This window comes from Neopsephotus bourkii, unplaced genomic scaffold, assembly GCF_033783945.1.
Source record: "Neopsephotus bourkii isolate Nb327-2 ecotype Australia unplaced genomic scaffold, CSIRO-AGI_Nbou_v1 NB_580, whole genome shotgun sequence".
Lineage (NCBI taxonomy): Eukaryota > Metazoa > Chordata > Aves > Psittaciformes > Psittacidae > Neopsephotus > Neopsephotus bourkii.
Window position 1 is genome coordinate 1,123,210 of NW_026901081.1, and position 18,919 is coordinate 1,142,128.

The following is an 18,919-nucleotide window of genomic DNA, read 5'->3' on the forward strand; positions in this document are numbered from 1 at the left end:
GCCCAGCACATGGGGGGGTTCTGGGCCAGGTCATGGGGAGCTTCTCCTCACCCAGCACCCCAAGTCCTTCTCCTCAGGCTGCTCCATCCGGTATCCCCCATCCTGTGTTTGTGCTGGGATTTCCCTGACCCAGGGGCAGGACCTTGCCCTTGGCTTGGTTGAACTCCATGAGGTTCATACAGTCCCACCTCTCCATCCTGTCCAGGTCCCTCTGGATCCCATCCCCTCCCTCCAGTGTCACCGCACCACACAGCTCGGTGGCATCAGCAGACCTGCTGAGGGTGCTGGATCCCACTGTCCATGGCACCAACAAATATGTTGAACAGGATCAGTCCCAACACCAACCCTTCACCAAGACATCACTGGTCTCCACTTGGACATCGAGCCGTTGACCACAACTCTTTGAGTGCAGCCATCCAGTTCCTTATCCACGAGTGGTCCATCCATCAAACCCACTGTACACATCCCCTACATAGTCTACTGTGCTTCAGGCACTAGAGAAGCAGCACTTCCCCTCTAATTTCTGCTTTAGACCCACCTATCTTAGGTGAGTTTGCTTGGTTTCACAGTGCTGTTAACTTGATGGGTCACTGCAGGTAGCAATGCAGTAGTAAAGTGCCTCTGATCCCTGTGGAAGGGGCTGGAAGGGTGAGGAAGGGCATGAAACTTCCCTGCTTGCTCAGTAACATGCTAAGAAGGAAGAACACTGTGAAAGGAAATGCAGGGAAGGCTCAAGGGTGGTTCAGTGGGTTCCTGTGGTTGCCTCCATCAGTGACTCACTAAAGGACTAAATCACTTGGTTTTTGTTCCTCTGGTGAGCAAGTGCAAGAGGAGGAGGAGGAGGAACAACAGGGTGATGATCATGATGACAATGGTCATAAATAACCTCGATTTTATTCCTATGTTTGCCCCCCACTTCCTTAATTGCTGTTTGGAATTCTGCTTTTCTTCTCTTTTACTCCTGGATTTCTTCATGCTACCCTTGCCCTTCCTCCTCTTTAGGCTGATAATAATTTGGATCAGGGTGGTGGTTTGCCATAAGTTAGGGAAAGCCTTGGCTCCAGCACCACAGGAGCATGCCAGGATGCTGAAGCGCACCCAGCTGTCAGAAAACCTGCATTTTCCTTCCGTTCCAGAGACAAAACTCATGGAGCTGTTCATTGCAATGGGAGACTTCATTCTGGAATTACTATAATACTCTTGTTTCCATAACGAATGAGCTTCCTGTGATCTCTGGGAAGTGCTGGTGGAAAAGAGCCACATTTTGGGGGTGCTGGGTGTGTGTATCACATTGGGTTTCCTTGCGTATCATAGCCCACGGCGAGGGGTTGGAACTGGATGTTCTTCAGGTCCTTTCCAACCCAAACCATTCTATGATTCTATGATAGGCAGTTTAGTCACCAGCTGAAAGAGGGCTGAAGTCCAGGGTATCCCTGATTTTAAAAGCCCTGTGAAATGTGGGGATTTGTCTGCTTTCTTGCCCTTTGGAAATGATCAGCACTAAACCAACCACTAGAACATGGGAGTAGAAACTCAGCATGAACTAATAGATGCTATTTTCATGGAATCATAGAATGATTTGGGTTGGAAGGGACCTGTGGGATCCTCCAGCTCCCACTGGTGAAGGTGGCTGTGCCTGTGCTTTTACATCTCTACAACACCATCCCCTGTCTCTTGGCTCACTCCCTATTCCTGCAGGCAAGGAAATGAAGAGCCAAACAAGTGATGTGAGGATGAGGCAATAACACATTGGGATCTTGAGAGGGCTCTGACTGGTGTCTGTGTGTTTCCTCAGATAATAAAGCTGAAAGCAGAGGCTCGTCTGGACCTGCTGAAGCAGATCGGGGTGTCCGTGGATACGTGGCTGAAGAGCGCCATGAACCAAGTGATGGAAGAACTGGAAAACGAGCGCTGGGCCAGCCTGCCCTCAGTGACCAACAATGGCTCTTCACACCTGGTATGGCCTCCATACTCTCAACCTCACCTTGGTTCCATGTGGCTCTTTCCTAGTTGCAATTCCTAACTTAATATTGAATAAACCCCCAAATTCATCATAAATCATTGAATCAAGGAAGGGTTTGGGTTGGAAGGGACCTTAAAGCTCCTCCAGCCCCAACCCCTTCCACGGGCAGGGACCCCTTCCACTGGAGCAGCTTGCTCCAAGCCCCTGTGTCCAACCTGGCCTTGAGCACTGCCAGGGATGGGGCAGCCACAGCTTCTCTGGGCACCCTGTGCCAGCGCCTCAGCACCCTCACAGGGAAGAGCTTCTGCCTAAGAGCTCAGCTCAGTCTCCCCTCGGGCAGGTTCAAGCCATTCCCCTTGGCCTGGCCCTACAGGCCCTTGTCCCAAGCCCCTCTCCAGCTTTCCTGCAGCCCCTTTAGGCACTGGAGCTGCTCTAAGGTCTCCCCTTCAGGAGCCTTCTCTTCTCCAGGCTGCCCCAGCCCAGCTCTCTCAGCCTGGCTCCAGAGCAGAGCTGCTCCAGCCCTCGCAGCAGCTCCATGGCCTCCTCTGGAGCTGCCAGTACCAACAAGGAGAAGAGAAACTGCTGTAAGACCTCACAATACATTTATTTTCTCTCATCCCTTCCATGGCCGGCGATGCTGAGCTGTCACCTTTGGCACTAGAACCAAACCCATGTGTTCCTCTTCACCAGTAACCAAGCAAAATAAAATTCCTGAAGGTTTGGTCAATTTGCCTCAAATAAATCTTAACTTTTCTGGTTTTCATACTTTTAATATTTAACAAAATTCAGAGGCTTTTGCAAAGTCTTGGTTTTCATGTGGATACTTTCCTAACTATAGCCTTCATACCGGGTTAAAACTACTTCATTTATACTTTATCTCCCCTTCAGATTAATCTTCATCTTTGGACACCCAGAATGTGTCTTCTGGAGAGCAGAACTTGCAGGGGGAGCAGGGATGTGGTTTTTCTTTGCACTGCAGATGATTTGCTTCCTTTTGCTGCCCACCTAAAAGAAACATCTCCCTTTCAGCAAGAATGTGGAATCTGCACACACAAATTCCTGCTCATTCCCATGTTTCTTTGGTGTCTTCTTGGTAATGGTGGCAAAGACATAGAGGGAAAAAGGGGGTTTGGATGTAGAGGTGTTATCATCTATGTCAGCTTTAGCTCAAAGAAGTGGGCACTGAATGGAGTCTGAGCACATGCTTCCCAAATCCTCTCTGTGCTGTCTTGAGGCTGTTGGGATGTTTCTCCAGGGACCCTGTACAGAACTCACACACAGTGACAGTGATATGCAGGAAAGGTTGTTGTAGGCACTCCTCAGTGTAGTCTGTCTCTGCTTTATTCCCATGGTTAGTGGTATAATTAGAGATTAAAGCTGTAGTATGCAGATCCATGCTCCAGTCTTCCCAAATCCCAAAGGAGTTCTTGTGCTGAGATTCCTTTCAGATCCTTTCTACATGAGGAGATGTTACATAGCTCTGTTCAATAGTGCCTTTTTCCCCTTTCTTCTTGTACTCCACCTCCTTCACTTCCCCTCGTGCACGTTGGAATGTGCCCATTGCCTTGTTCTCTGTCTCATCACACATGCCAAGAGCCAGCCCTGGAGCCAAGCCCTGCGCTAGTCCCTGGTGAGCCAGCAGATGCCACAGAGTGGGAGGCTAAACTCTGAGCCTTCTTTTCCCCTTTGACACTGACGTATGCTCCTGTGTGAAACCAAGGATGCTGTTGACCTTGGCAGGCAGCTGGGGACAGCAGGAGATGGAATTCTGAGAAGGCCAAAGACCAGAATTACGCTGCTTGCAGTTATTAGAGGAATTACTGCAGCGTGTCACAAGCAGCAGTTTCACTTCAGCCTTGAAGAGGGAGCAGTGTTCACTGCTCAGAAACCAGGAACCCCCCTCCTGTATGTGGTACCCAGCTCTTGCTCTTTGATCCAGTGCTGGCCAAGAGAGTTTGTTCAGCAAAGCTCTCCATGTATTTCCTTGTAAACAGTGAAAAGGAGAAAGGAAGGTCAATGCCTGCATTACTACAGTAATGTAATGAGCTGAAGAAGTTGATATCCCATTCCCTCTCCAGTGGGGTGATTTTGTGATAGAATCATAGATCCACAGACTGGTTTGGGTTCAAGGGACCTTAAAGCTCCTCCAGCTCCAACCCCTTCCACTGGAGCAGCTTGCTCCAAGCCCCTGTGTCCAACCTGGCCTTGAACACTGCCAGGGATGGGGCAGCCACAGCTTCTCTGGGCACCCTGTGCCAGCGCCTCAGCACCCTCACAGGGAAGAGCTTCTGCCTAAGAGCTCAGCTCAGTCTCCCCTCAAGCAGGTTCAAGCCATTCTTGGGCTGCATCAAAAGGAGCGTGACCAGCAGGGCGAACGAGGTGATCCTGCCCCTTTATTCTGCTCTCGTGAGACCTCACTTGCAGCACTGGGTGCAGTTCTGGTGTCCTCAACATAAAAAGGACATGGATCTGTTGGAGCAAGTCCAGAGGAAGCCACGAGGATGCTCAGGGGCTGGAGCAGCTCCTGTATGGAGCCAGGCTGAGAACACTGGGGCTGTTGAGCCTGGAGAAGAGAAGCTGCGTGGAGACCTCAGAGCAGCTTCCAGTGTCTGAAGGGGGCCTATAGGGATGCTGGGGATGGACTCTTCATTAGGGACTGCAGTGATAGGACAAGGGGTAATGGGTTAAAACTTAAACAGGGGAAGTTTAGATTGGATATAAGGAGGAAATTCTTTCCTGTGAGGGTGCTGAGGCACTGGAATGGGTTGTCCAGGGAGGTTGTGAATGCTCCATCCCTGGCAGTGTTCAAGGCCAGGTTGGACGAGGTCTTGGGTAATATGGTTTAGAGCGAGGTGTCCCTGCCCATGGCAGGGGGGTTGGAACTGGATGATCTTAAGGTCCTTTCCAACCCTAACTATTCTATGATTCTATGATTCCCCTTGGCCTGGCCCTACAGGCCCTTGTCCCAAGCCCCTCTCCAGGTTTCCTGCAGCCCCTTTAGGCACTGGAGCTGCTCTAAGGTCTCCCTGGAGCTAAAATCATCTGTGTCAGCAGCAATTATAGGATCATAGAATCATGTAGGCTAGAAAAGACCTTTAAGTCCATATATATATGTGTGTGTGTGTGTGTGTATGATGATCTTGATCTTATATACGTTTTCATACCTTTTTTCATATGTATAATCAAACTATCTCATCACTTTCTACCTTCATTTATTCTTGTCTGTGCTGTCTCATACCTTCAGTGTAACTGTCTCATGTATTTATTCTTTGCCTGTGCTGTCTTTCATCACTAATGTGTTGAAAGATGAGTTTTAGGAAACAAGCTGCTTCATTTTCTGTGTCATTGATGCTGCTTTCCCTCTATGCAAACAAATCCATTCAAGGAGGTTGAGCAGCCCCCACACTGAAAATGAAAATGTCATTTTCTGCCTCGTGTTAGGAAACCAGGAGCAGATGTTTTCTGAAAGACTCTTTCTAGACACGATACACTCGTTTCCATGATGTTTCTTGTGGCTGTCAGCTGGATCAGCTCCTGCTGCTGGGACATAGACCATGCACAGCAAAAGGCAGTTAGAAACCAGAGAGGGAAACCTTACATTTGCCATAGTTTTCTGCTTAGTTGGGAATACATCAAAGCAGAGATTTGCTGTTACAGCAGCATCCATCAACACATTCAAGTAGCAACAAATCAAGCCTGAATCATAGGATCAGATAGGTTGGAAAAGAACTTCAAGTCCAGCCTTTACCCAGCATTGCCAAGTCCATCACTAAACCATGTCACTAAAGGCCTCATTGAAAATGTGAGGGGAAAATAATCATCTGAAGGACCAGATTTTAGTCTAAAAACTGAAACATTACAGATTCATCTGAGTTGGGAAATGGTGAAGTTTTATGCTTTTCCAGCCCAGGTCTAGAAGAGCAAAGATGCTTCAAAGCAAAGGTACAGCATCACCTGGTTTAGGGAGGCTGCCTTTAGTCTCAGCCTAACTTTGTGCTGATTTATGAGCCCTCCGTGAGGAATACCAAATGCACTCCCCAATCTAAAGGAATATATAAAGGGAAGATGGCAAATACAAATACCCCACAGCGTTGCCTTTGGTTGGAAGGACTGGCCTGCTTTCACATGAGAGGAAAGTGTTCATTGAGGATGTCATCCAGGCAGGAGGCCAAAGCAGAGCTCATGGCACTGCTGCCCCAGCTACCCTTATGGACACTTGGATTTTTCCAGTGTCTCAAGGTTCTGTTTCAGCTTTTACCCTTAGTTTTTAATGATTCTTTCTCTAAGGATTGTTGCTTCTTGCCCCAAGCCCATTGTGCAGAACACACCAGTGAGAAGCCGACTTTTCAACTCTTCAGCTCTTATTTTTGTGACTTCCACGTATTTCCATTGAGGCTTCACTTCAGACTCCTCCTCACAAGCACATTCAGCTTTAGTAGCAGAATCTCTCCGTCAGTGACTCCTTTTCCCATTCAACTCTTTGCTGTGCCTCTCAAATTGCATCTCTAAAGGACGTGAGTCCCTGTTTATAGCTTATAGGGAATAAATAACTGCCCATCAGTGTGGCTGGAGCTTCCAAAGTCTTCTCTGCTTCTTTTTAAATCCACAGTGCTTGAATGAGGGAATACATCTGAGTTAGGCAAAGATGGTGGCAGCTCTTACTCTTTTCTTTCCCTGTATTTGCTTTATTTGATGACTTTCCTCACATTATTTGGGAATCCTGTTGGATATTATTTAGTCATTGGGTTTTTTGTCCAGTTTGAATGATCATAAATAGTAAAAAACACACTGAAAGATAATGATCAATTCGTTTCCATTGTTATTCCCTTTTCATTTGAGGGTCTGATGCCAAATTGCATTTGTTTTAACAGGGAAATGCTGATGCAGAGAAGGAAGAAGGTGAAGAGTTTGAAGACAGCATGGACGTGTTTGATGACAGTAGTTCTAGTCCTTCTGGTACTCTAAGGAATTACCCTCTCACCTGCAAAGTTGTTTATTCATACAAGGTTTGTGAGTTACCTTTTTTGTGTTGATTTGATCAGAAAACTGAATTCTGCAGCAAACGTAATAGATGTAACTGTGCTTATGGGACTTGAATAGGATCACCACAGAGTAATAGACTGGTTTGGGTTGAAAGGACCTTAAAGCTCATCCAGTTCCAACCCCCTGCCATAGGCAGGGACACCTTCCACTAGAGCAGCTTGCTCCAAGCCCCATCTGGTGTCAGTGTGAGTCAGTAATTAAATATAGCTAGCTCCTAGTTGTGAATATCTGCAGCAGTAAATTCCATGCCCTTGTGAAACACATTTAAACTACACTTCAGCACAGTCCTGACGTCTGTTCCCTATTTGCAGCTTGCAGAGATGTCCCTGCCTGGCTTCAGGGCCAGCAGCTGCGTGTCTGCTGTTCCAACCTGTTGTAATTCCTGTTGCTGAGCCGCTGGGGCTGTAGTAGAGATGCCTTCTCAGTGTCAGGCTGCATGACAAAGCTCCTCTTTGTCCTGTAATAGTGAAACCACCATTCATGAGTTCAGGCTTTGCTGACAAACTGCATTCAAGCTGTTTACGTCTGCTAGCACTGCTAGGTCAGTTGTAAATCACACCACTGTGGAGCCAAAGCCAGTGGCAGACGTGGAGCTAGAGTACAGAGTAATTAGAGATCCCAGAGTAAATAGGGTTTGACATGCTGATGCTGTTCAGGGTGCTTCTGTCTATCCTAAATGAAACAGGGCCTTGTGAGCATCAGTAAATGTGTAGAAGAACACTTATACTGTGTTTTAAACTATGCTATATCATGGAATTTTCAACATCAGCTTTAACAAAAGTCTGGATGAGAATGTTCTTTACACTACCTGGCCTGCACACCTTGATTTTCTAATCTTCTTGTAATATACTTCAGGCTTCTCAGCCAGATGAATTGACCATAGAGGAACATGAAGTGTTGGAGGTTATTGAAGATGGAGATATGGAAGACTGGGTAAAGGTATTGGTTTTTTGAGATTGCTTTCTTTTCATAGAGTCATAGAATAGTTAGGGTTGGAAAGGACCTTAAGATCACCCAGTTCCAACCCCCCTGCCGTGGACAGGGACACCTCGCTCTAAACCATATCACCCAAGGCTCTGTCCAACCTGGCTTTGAACACTGCCAGGGATGGAGCATTCACAGCTTCCTTGGGCAACCCATTCCAGTGCCTCAGCACCCTCACAGTAAAGAACTTCTTCCTTATCTCCAATCTAAACTTCCCCTGTTTCAGTCTGAACCCATCACCCCTTGTCCTATCACTGCAGTCCCTGATGAAGAGTCCCTCTCCAGCATCCTTGTAGCCCCCTTCAGACACTGGAAGCTGCTCTGAGGTCTCCACGCAGCTTCTGTCCTCCAGGCTCAACAGCCCCAATGTTCTCAGCCTGGCTCCATACAGGAGCTGCTCCAGCCCCTGAGCATCCTCGTGGCCTTCTCTGGACTTGTTCCAACAGCTCCATGTCCTTTTTATGTTGAGGACACCAGAACCGTACACAGTGCTGCAAGTGAGATCTCACGAGAACAGAGCAGAGGGGCAGGATCACCTCCTTCGACCTGCTGGTCACACTCCTTTTGATGCAGCCCAGGATACAGTTGGCTTTCTGGGCTGCAAGGGCACACTGCTGGCTCATGTTCATAGAGTCATAATAGAATGGTTTGGGTTGGAAAGACCTTAGAGCTCAGTTCCAACCCAGGGAAGAGCGTCTGCCTAAGAGCTCAGCTCAGTCTCCCCTCGAGCAGGTTCAAGCCATTCCCCTTGGCCTGTCCCTACAGGCCCTTGTCCCAAGCCCCTCTCCAGCTTTCCTGCAGCCCCTTTAGGCACTGGAGCTGCTCTCAGGTCTCCCCTTCAGGAGCCTTCTCTTCTCCAGGCTGCCCCAGCCCAGCTCTCTCAGCCTGGCTCCAGAGCAGAGCTGCTCCAGCCCTCGCAGCAGCTCCATGGCCTCCTCTGGCCTCGCTCCAACAGCTCCACGTCCCTCTTGTGCTGCTGCCCCAGAGCTGGATCAGGGCTGCAGGGGGGGTCTCCCCTTCACACAGCAGAGGGGCAGGATCCCCTCCCTGAGCTGCTGCTCACGCTCTGGGGGTGCAGCCCAGCACACGGGGGGGGTTCTGGGCTCAAGCGCTCACTGAAGCTGGGTCATGGGGAGCTTCTCCTCACTCAGCACCCCAAGTCCTTCTCCTCAGGCTGCTCTCAATAATTTCACTGTGACTTTCAAAGGCAGAACTCGGGACAGGAGAAACATTTGGACTCTTTTCAGAGCCATAAGCTAAAGCAGAGAATATTTTATGCCCCTCTTTTCACAGGCACGGAATAAAGCGGGTCATGTGGGGTATGTGCCAGAGAAGTACCTGCAGTTCCCAACGTCCAGCAGTCTGCTGAGCATGCTGCAGTCCCTCGCCGCACTGGATAACAGATCACACACCTCAAATAACTCCACGGAGGCTGACTTGGTCTCAGGAACCCTGAATGGAGACTCCAGTGGTAAATACCAATAAAAAACTAAACTCTGTATCAACCTCGTTCTCAAAGGATTCTGCATGTTGAGGTTGGATGCTGCGTATGAGAATGTCTCCTGTTTGACCAGTTTCTGAGTACAACTCTTCTCAGTATTTATCTCTCTCATATCAAACCTGCATAATTTATCTGTCTCTCAGAGTTGAGATTAACTAAAATTAAGGAAAACCAGAATCAGAATCCCAGCCTGATTTGTGTTGGAAAGGACCTCAAAGCTCATCCAGTCCCAACCCCTGCCACAGGCAGGGACCCCTTCCACTGGAGCAGCTTGCTCCAAGCCCCTGTGTCCAACCTGGCCTTGAGCACTGCCAGGGATGGGGCAGCCACAGCTTCTCTGGGCACCCTGTGCCTGCGCCTCAGCACCCTCACAGGGAAGAGCTTCTGCCTAAGAGCTCAGCTCAGTCTCCCCTCGGGCAGGTTCAAGCCATTCCCCTTGGCCTGGCCCTACAGGCCCTTGTCCCAAGCCCCTCTCCAGCTTTTCTGCAGCCCCTTTAGGCACTGGAGCTGCTCTAAGGTCTCCATGGATCCAAAACCATTTGATTCAGCAATTATAGAATGCTGTTGCTTGGAAAACCCCTTTAAAATCATTAAGTCCAACCTTAAATGTATGTATAGTGTTGGGTTTTTTATGCCTGTGCCAATTATGCTTTTATTCTTTCTCTTCCATCCTTCAGTGTGTTTTGTGAAAGCACTTTATGATTACGAGGGCCAGACGGATGACGAGCTGTCCTTTCCGGAAGGAGCCATCATCCGCATCTTGAACAAGGAAAATCAGGATGATGATGGCTTTTGGGAAGGAGAATTCAACGGGCGCGTTGGGGTCTTCCCATCAGTGTTAGTTGAGGAGCTGACGGCCTCAGAAAACGGAGAGACTCCGTGGATTGGAGATATTCAGGTAGGTAAAGAGTTGAGGGGTTGGATTGAACGTGGGGTATGAGTTTGTTAGGGTGGGTTTGCGATGCTCAAAGCTTTGCTGCTTCTGGAGGGGAAAAAAACCCAAATTGGGACCAGTTTAAGAAAGAAACCCCATAAATAATACAAGCAAAATAAATCAGAACCAATATAAGGAAAAACAATCAAATCAGAACCAGGTTAAAAGGAAAAACCCAAACCCTGAGTGCTTCACTTTGGGTTTCTTTCCCAACCTAATAGTGCCCAACTGATGTATTTTAGCAAGTGTAATGGATTTGTGGATAAAGGCAAGTTTTTGGGTGGAAAGGGAATGAAGCCAAGGAGGAAATTCCCAGTCTACTTCCTGTAAGGAATTTATGGCATTGACTGAGACATCAAATGCAAGCTGTCTCTCTCAGCCCTCATTTGATGTTTTCATACTGAAGTCTGTTCTGTATCCTCTCAGTCTGGAAGGACAGAGTGCTGTCAAAAGTGAATTGCAGTGATTTTTGCCAAAATAGCCTCATATTTTATTCTTAATACTAGAAAATCAGACACTTTCTCCTGTGTAATTGGGCTAGAAACTGGATTTTTGTCTTCCCTACAAGGTAATTTCTCTGCTACTTTTATCTTTTGATTGGGGCAGACCATGAAAACTTCACTTTTACATGATGCATATGATAAAACTCACAATCTTGAAGCTTTTGTGTGAGAGGCACACTTGGCCAAGTGACTTTGCAGCTGACCTTCCCAGCGTCTGAATTACCTGGGAGAGGATGGAAATCTCTGCTCAGTGGCAACCTGTGATTTAACACACATGCAATCACTGTTGGATATCCTGGTTTTCCTCCTCAAAACCCTGCCTCACAGCACTTTTGAACACGTAGTTTACCTCCAGGTGAAAGCTCTTGTGTACTGATGTGTCAGTTCTAGTGGAGGGATGTGTCAAGACAACTGGCTGTGCCTGGAGGGGTAGATAAAAGCTGTTGAGGAGTGAGGTTTGCTGCAACCCCTGTCTCCTCTTCCCACAGGTATCCCCAACTCCAAAGCCTAACCATGCCCTTCCACCGCTGCCCCTGTACGACCAGCCTCCCACTAGCCCCTACCACAGTCCGGATAAACGAGATTCTCAGTACTTCCCCAGATCACCCTCAACTAATGGTAAGAGATCTGAGGATGGCCAAAGAAACAGTTCAGCAAGATGCTGAGGGGTTAAAAGTGAAACAGGGGAAGTTTAGGTTGGATCTAAGGAAGAAGTTCTTTACTGTGAGGGTGCTGAGGCACTGGAATGGGTTGCCCAGGGAGGCTGTGAATGCTCCATCCCTGGCAGTGTTCAAGGCCAGGTTGGACAGAGCCTTGGGTGCCATGGTTTAGTGTGAGGTGTCCCTGCCCATGGCACGGGTTGGAACTGGATGAACTTAAGGTCCTTTCCAACCCAAACCATTCTATGATTCTCTGTTTAATTTTGAATGGTCCTGTTTCATAGTGGGGGGGGGGAAGAAGCTTTTTTGCCACCTGAAGTTCATTCAGTGACATTGAGGGGCTTGGTTTTGATGGGTTGTTCCTTCCCCCTTCAGAAAACAGCTTCAGCTCAGAGTCCCCTGGATTCTCCCAGCCTCCACGAGTTCCTCCTGAAAGTTCCTATGGAAAACTGCGACCTGTGAGTTAAAACCAAAGACTGATGTTCTCTTGAAGGTGTAAAGCCAAGTTTAGGTGAAGCAGGATGGGTGTGTTCAAAGCAGGGGGGTGATGCAGCACTGATGATCTGGCTCTCCGTGTTCTGGGGATAAAATTACTATGTATTAAAGCGTGTTATCTCAGATGAAGACTGCAGGGGAAGGTCTGTTGACTCCCCTTTGATAACACCAAAGCTGTGTCCAAAAGCTGGAGGACACAAGAGCTCTTTGAGATGAAGTAAATGCCAGAACAGAACAAAGCTGCACTTGTTTAAGCACTTCCTCATTGTGTTTAAAGATGCCCTTGAATCTTACCCATCCCTTCTCCTTCACCTAAGCTGCTCTTCCTCCTCTGCCTTTAGAGTTGTAATACCTCTGTGTCTCTGCATGAGACATGTAGATTGTGAAATCTAACCTGTGGGGAAATTACATCTATAGTGAGAGCAAAATAGGTGGTAGGCAATAAACTCAGAGTGCCTTTGCAGGCATTGGGAGGTTATTTCTGGCCTTGACACATAGAATAACCCCTGAACAGAGCTAGAAAAGGGGGTGAATAGATGCCAGAACCATTTAATTCTATCATTTGTACAATCCTCCTCCAGTGTGCCAGCAGGCACATCTGCTTGCCAGCAGTCTGAGGTAATGTGTGGACTCCATTGCATTCCAAACCCCTTGATTTGAGAGGTTTGGATTTAAAGGTCTGAATTATAACATCTATACACTCTGTTTTGTCTTTGCTCCCTCAAAAGAGAGTGAAAAGGAAAGGAAGAATTTAATCCCTTTAGGACTTGCAAACTCCATCTCCTAGGGTTAACTTCGAAATCAAGGTTGGGATGGTTTCAAAGTCCTAAATCAAATCATATTCAGTTGTATTGTCCTGGCATCCTCAACAGTTGCACAAAAAAGAGCATTTTGGGCTATTCATAAGTTATATCCTCATCATTCCAGCTAGTCAGTGAGTTACCTTTATCCACAAGGCAGAGGTAATGCTGCATCATTTAGCATTTAGCTATTCAATTGAGAAGTTTCATGTTCCCTTGCAAAAAGATGCTGATTCAGCTTTCCCACGTAATAGCTTTATATTTCATGAGTTTCTTGCAGTTTAGTGTCTTTTCAGGATATTACTCCAGTGTCATGCCTTAATTGAAAGGATCTCTGTTAGTTTTGCATTTTAAATATGCCTGGTTTGAAAATACTGTGTAGTTTATTACGTTATTGCTCCACAATTTATGTTTTCCATAGCAAGTCATTCCAGTGTATTCTGCAATCACGTGCCAAAACTCCTGCCTGCAATGCTGTTAGCACTTAAGATAAGCTCTGTCAGGAGCAGTAATAACTTTATTGATGTGGCAGAGTGTAAATATAGCATCAGATTTCAGGTGTGTATTGTTCAGGTCAGGGATTGAGTAAATACCAATAAGCCACTTAGATGCAACAAGACGTTGTTGTAGCTCCCAGTCCATGTGAGTTCCAGGCAAGGGCATCATCAGGTTTCAGCATTTGATGTAAGATCCAAAGTGTATCCCAGGTTTAGGTACTGAATTATCCATGGGTGCATGCAGAATAAGTGGGATACTTCACTGTTGGGAGTGCTAGTTATCCTGGAGGAAAACCACCTAAGAGTAATGACAAGTTATAGAGGAGAGCCTTGATGGCTTAACTGGGGATAACTGGACCTGAATTCACCTGGTTTCTTGCTGTACTTCTGTTGATCTTCATATATAACCTGTACCTTTGCTTCATCTGGAGGTATGAGCCTAAAATTGCTGGTTTAGTCTATACAAGCTCTGAAATACTCTGATAGTTACAGGCTGGTTCTGGCTGTTTCAGGTACGAGCAGCTCCACCACCCCCAACACAGCATCACCGCCGGACCACAGAGAAGATAGAGGACGTGGAAATCACCCTGGTGTAACGATGGGACTAGTTAAGTAGTAGTGCTACAATCAAGACCAAACGTGATATTTGGTCGAATCTCAGTTTTTAGGCACCTTTGCATGATGAAGACTTTGACTAGAACAAGAGATAGGGAGGATTTTATGTGGCAGTGACCTGGTGGACTCCTTCCCGCAGTCATGACTCTTTCGTGCCTTTTGAGTTTGTTGCTTTGATTTATATACATCATTCTTCCTCTCTTAGCACAAAGCAAGACAGGCCAAACAGCGAGCAGAGGATTGCCTTGGAGCAGGTTTCTCTCTTGGCTGAAGATGGTCAGTTTTTATACGGAGGCTGAAGAGAAAGAGCCTCCTTCATGCAACTTAGTCATAACGTCCTTCGACCACGTGCATTAGTACAGTATATTACTGTTGCCATAGGAATGTGTTAAAAGATTGTCAATTCTCCAAGTAGCATTCACTTTGTCTGATTAGGGATTAATCAGATTTGCAGAACGAAAAGAAAGGGAACTGAAAGAAGTATAAACAGAGGCTGGCTCCTCTTCAATCCCCTTGCAGAAAGGAAGAAACAGGCAAAGAATCTTCTAGATGAGGCAAACTGATGCAGACCATACGTTAATGCACACCTCTTCAATGATGAACAGTTCAGCTGTTACGTCCTTCGTATTCGTATTTATGCAGTACATTTAGGAATAGAGTATCTAATATGGAGGTGCTGAATTAGTAGCAACATCTTGTTCCATAGCATAAACCAACTGGTAGAAAAGTTAAGTGAGGTTTTTGTCTAGATCTGGAAATTGAGCTTCTTTTTTTCTTTTCTTAGCAGATTTTGGGGGGTTTATGGTTTGGGTTCTTGTTGCCCAAGTATTTGGTCACTCTTCTCCCAGTTATTGCCGTGTGCTTTATTATCCATCGTTAGCAGTGTATCTTTGGCATCAGAACATCTTAGGAGTTACGTTTAGAGTATTTACATGCATTAGTTAGTTTTGGCATTGGATGGTCCTATAGCATATTCCCACATGGACACCCATTCATTAGCCAAAGCCAGGGAGCCAGGAGAACCTCTGGCTCCTGTGAAGCCTTCAGGCCACCGTGGTGGCCAAGACCACAGTTTTCAATTGCTCTTATAGGCAAGAAATAGAGAGTAAAAGAACTTCCCAACCAATTCTCGAATGAGATCTCTGAAAAAGGAACCTTTTTGTTCTTGAAATGGTCGGAGGAGAGGGGAAAACTGGAGGAAAAGGGGTTTTCTTTATGAGCTCGATGATTTTCAGCAATCTCCATCAGATCAAAGGCATCATCCCAAGGCAGGGGTTTCTCAGCTGTTGTAGGGGTTCTGTTGCTTTTGTGTCTTCATTTTCTTTCCTAAGCCAGTATGTTCTCTACCTTTACTTTATTAACAAGGGCTATTTTTTGAGGCTGCATTTACAGAAAACAGAGAAAAAAGCAACCCACCTCACTGGGTTTTACCATACCCTTCGCACATACTTGTCAATCCCAACCCAGGCTGTTTGCCAATCTCCTTTCCCAGTGGGATCTCGAACCTAGAGCGGAGCTGGTTGAAGAAACCCAGTCATGGATCAGTGCTGAGATCAGTGCCTATCCAATGAAGTCTTTCCCATACGCGTCGTTCTTTTGCACCTCTTGTCCTGTTGATCTGTTTGAGGTCTTTTTATGTGTTTTATCAAACTTATTCTTAAGTTTAAAGAAGAAAAAGAAGTTTTTAAAGAGAAAAAGGATTTAACTGTTTGCAAACCATTTGGAAAGCTTCACCAAGCAGAAGAACAACTATTGCCATCGTAACGTTCACCTTCGCTTTCTTTGGCCAGTTTTTCCTTGCGTCCTTCATCCCTGGACTTTCCAAACAGCAGAAAGCGTTATTTAAAGTCTCTTTTAGTTGTATTTTAAGATATTTTCTGTAAGAGCTGCTAATTTTATTTAAAAAAGAAAAACAGACAAAAAAAAAAAAAGGAAGAGAAGTTGTACAAAGACGCCTCCTTTTTACCTATGATTTCTTCATACAGGGCATGTATTGGACGTCTCATCGTGTACAGCGTCAGTACACTGAAAGCATAGGTGCAAGATGCTTTCTTTATATGGGCTGTAAAAAGTTTGTATTTATTATGTATAAAAAGTTGAATAATAAAAAAGTGGAAGTAAATCCATGACGCAGGAACCGTTACACAAGGTTTGGGCATCGATCCAAGGGGAAAACCAGGAATTTGGGGACGAAAATGGACATTTTCTTGGCTGTTGCTTCTGTGATTTATGCTTTTACGTAGAAAAGTGAATCTTCTGCTCAGAAAAACCCTTTTGCACCACTTAGAGTGGTCTTTCACCATCCCTTTAAGGTGGTATTTATATGAGGGACTAAAATGATGCCCTAAATGAAGAGCCTGTAACAAAGCTCCACTTAGCAAAAGAATTGTTCAATTGCCTTGATGCAATTAGGGTAATTGCATAACGAAAGAGAGGGATTGATGATAACTCTTCACTGTGATTGTCCTTTAATAGGCTTGATTCGCCTAATTGTGTGAGGAGAATTCCTGCTGCATCCAAAGCCCTCGAGCATTAGGGTCCCTTTTTTTTCCCTACATCCCTTATCCCAAGCCCCTCTCCAGCTTTCCTGCAGCCTCTTTAGGCACTGGAGCTGCTCTAAGGTCTCCCCTTCAGGAGCCTTCTCTTCTCCGATGGCTGTGCTTCCCACATTGTCAAAAGGGAAAATGAGAATTTGATGGAAGTGATGGGGATTTGTGATAAAATTCACTACATATTAATTGTGCCAGGGTTTCTGTCTGTTTGTTCCATGGGAATGTTTAAAGGAACCCAGGCACGCGGGTGACTTCTTCCCATATAGCACAGGTATCTCTCACTGTTAATAGCAATTCAAAAGGAAAACAAACCCCTCACCTTCTTCTCCACATAAAGGATCTTTTGCTTCTCTGCATAGAACAGAGCACTGGCTACTCTGCAACACATGCAGATCTCAGCATGGCAGATAGCTCCCTTATAGAATCATAGAATAGTCAGGGTTGGAAAGGACCTTAAGATCATCCAGTTCCAACCCCCTGCCATGGGCAGGGACACCTCACACTAAACCATGGCACCCAAGGCCTCGTCCAACCTGGTCTTGAACACCACCAGTGATTCACAGCCTCCCTGGGCAACCCAATCCAGTGCCTCAGCACCCTCACAGGAAAGAATTTCCTCCTTATATCCAATCTAAACTTCCCCTGTTTCAGTCTGAACCCATCACCCCTTGTCCTACCACTGCAGTCCCTAATGAAGAGTCCACCCTTCTTCATGTGGATCTCCCCAGGAAGCCTGGGAGAGGAGCTGCTGCCATGGAAAGAGCCCTTTCCTCCTGTGTCCTCTCTGTTGGCACATCTGCCCTGCATAAGACTGATGGGAGGGATGGGGGGAGTAGCTGCTCCCTCTATCCTGCATCAAGAGCTGAGCTCGGGGATGCTGAGACTTCAGTTCCAGACACGGGGAGGATGGAGAAAGGGGTAAAAGGAAAGGAAACATCACAGAACTCAGGGATGCAGCACAGAAGAACGCAGCTGGGAAGATGCTGACGTGCTCACTGTACCGAGGAGTTCCCTACTCCAGGCATTCCCCCGGGGGACTGAGGATGACAGATGCAGGAGGAGGATCAGTGTAGCAAGCGTGCCTCTGCATTGCAGGTCAGTTCAGCTGGTAAATCAAAGCACTGCAGTGCTCGGGGCTGGACTGGGGAAGGTGGGAAGGCTCCGTGGTGACTGGAGTCGAACTGGAACAGAGCCCTCTGTTCCCAGCAATGGGAGGGTGATGCTGGGTTGAACACAGCAGCATTTGTGTGTGGAGCTCCTATGGTCGTGTTCCAGCGCTGCTTCCCGACACAAGCAGAACTGAAGCTGCAGCAGGGCAGGCAGCAGGTAGCAATGCTGTTGGTTACCATGCTGGAATGTGCTTTGCATCCCAAGGGAAATCGCAGCCCTTTCCCCTCTCCGAAATAGAACCTGGAATTACCGTGTTGAGCAAACCATGATTCAGTTTGTATCAGAGCAGAGCCGGGCTGGGGTGGAATAAAGACGGGCTGAGAAACAAGAACTTACCTCCATAACCCAGACCTCTTGTCTCAGAGGTTCAGGATTCCAGAAGCTCTTCCCTGTGAGGGTGCTGAGGCGCTGGCACAGGGTGCCCAGAGAAGCTGTGGCTGCCCCATCCCTGGCAGTGCTCAAGGCCAGGTTGGACACAGGGGCTTGGAGCAAGCTGCTCCAGTGGAAGGGGTCCCTGCCCGTGGCAAGGGTTGGAGCTGGAGGACCTCTGAGGTCCCTTCCAACCCAAACCAGGCTGGGATTCTATGGTTCTATACTTCTCTGTGCCCCTGCATCCTGCATACAAAGCAGTGCCAGCATCACCTGAAGATTTCTCTTTATAGAGATAAATCTGTGTCTTACCATGCTGCATAGTGAAGCACCCTCTGTCATAGAATCATCGAATAGTTTGGGTTGGAAAGGACCTTAAGATCATCCAGTTCCAACCCCCTGCCATGGGCAGGGACACCTCACACTAAACCATGGCACCCAAGGCTCTGTCCAACCTGGCCTTGAACACTGCCAGGGATGGAGCATTCACAGCCTCCCTGGGCAACCCATTCCAGTGCCTCAGCACCCTCACAGGGAAGAGCTTTTTCCTTATCTCCAACCTGAACTTCCCCTGTTTCAGTCTGAACCCATCACCCCTTGTCCTATCACTGCAGTCCCTAATGAAGAGTCCCTCCCCAGCATCCCTATAGCCCCCTTCAGACACTGGAAGCTGCTCTGAGGTCTCCACGCAGCTTCTCTTCTCCAGGCTCAACAGCCCCAATGTTCTCAGCCTGGCTCCATACAGGAGCTGCTCCAGCCCCTGAGCATCCTCGTGGCCTCCTTTTTATGCTGAGGACACCAGAACTGCACACAATGCTCCAGGTGAGGTCTCAC

The 18,919-nt window shown here is 47.1% G+C and overlaps 1 protein-coding gene across 2 annotated transcripts in view; it reads left to right on the forward strand.

Annotated features, from left to right (window-relative positions):
* FCHSD2 (FCH and double SH3 domains 2) overlaps positions 1 to 14,726 on the forward strand; it is a 146,854-nt gene extending 132,128 nt beyond the window's left edge. For both annotated transcript variants that reach the window (XM_061351398.1, XM_061351399.1), the window contains 8 exons: positions 1,796 to 1,957; positions 6,835 to 6,969; positions 7,862 to 7,945; positions 9,284 to 9,461; positions 10,169 to 10,389; positions 11,417 to 11,546; positions 11,963 to 12,045; positions 13,892 to 14,726. In XM_061351398.1, the coding sequence (XP_061207382.1) occupies positions 1,796 to 1,957; positions 6,835 to 6,969; positions 7,862 to 7,945; positions 9,284 to 9,461; positions 10,169 to 10,389; positions 11,417 to 11,546; positions 11,963 to 12,045; positions 13,892 to 13,975 (1,077 nt within the window). In that variant the 3' untranslated portion in view covers positions 13,976 to 14,726. The remainder of the gene's footprint in view (positions 1 to 1,795; positions 1,958 to 6,834; positions 6,970 to 7,861; positions 7,946 to 9,283; positions 9,462 to 10,168; positions 10,390 to 11,416; positions 11,547 to 11,962; positions 12,046 to 13,891) is intronic.
* The last annotated feature ends 4,193 nt before the right edge of the window (positions 14,727 to 18,919 follow it).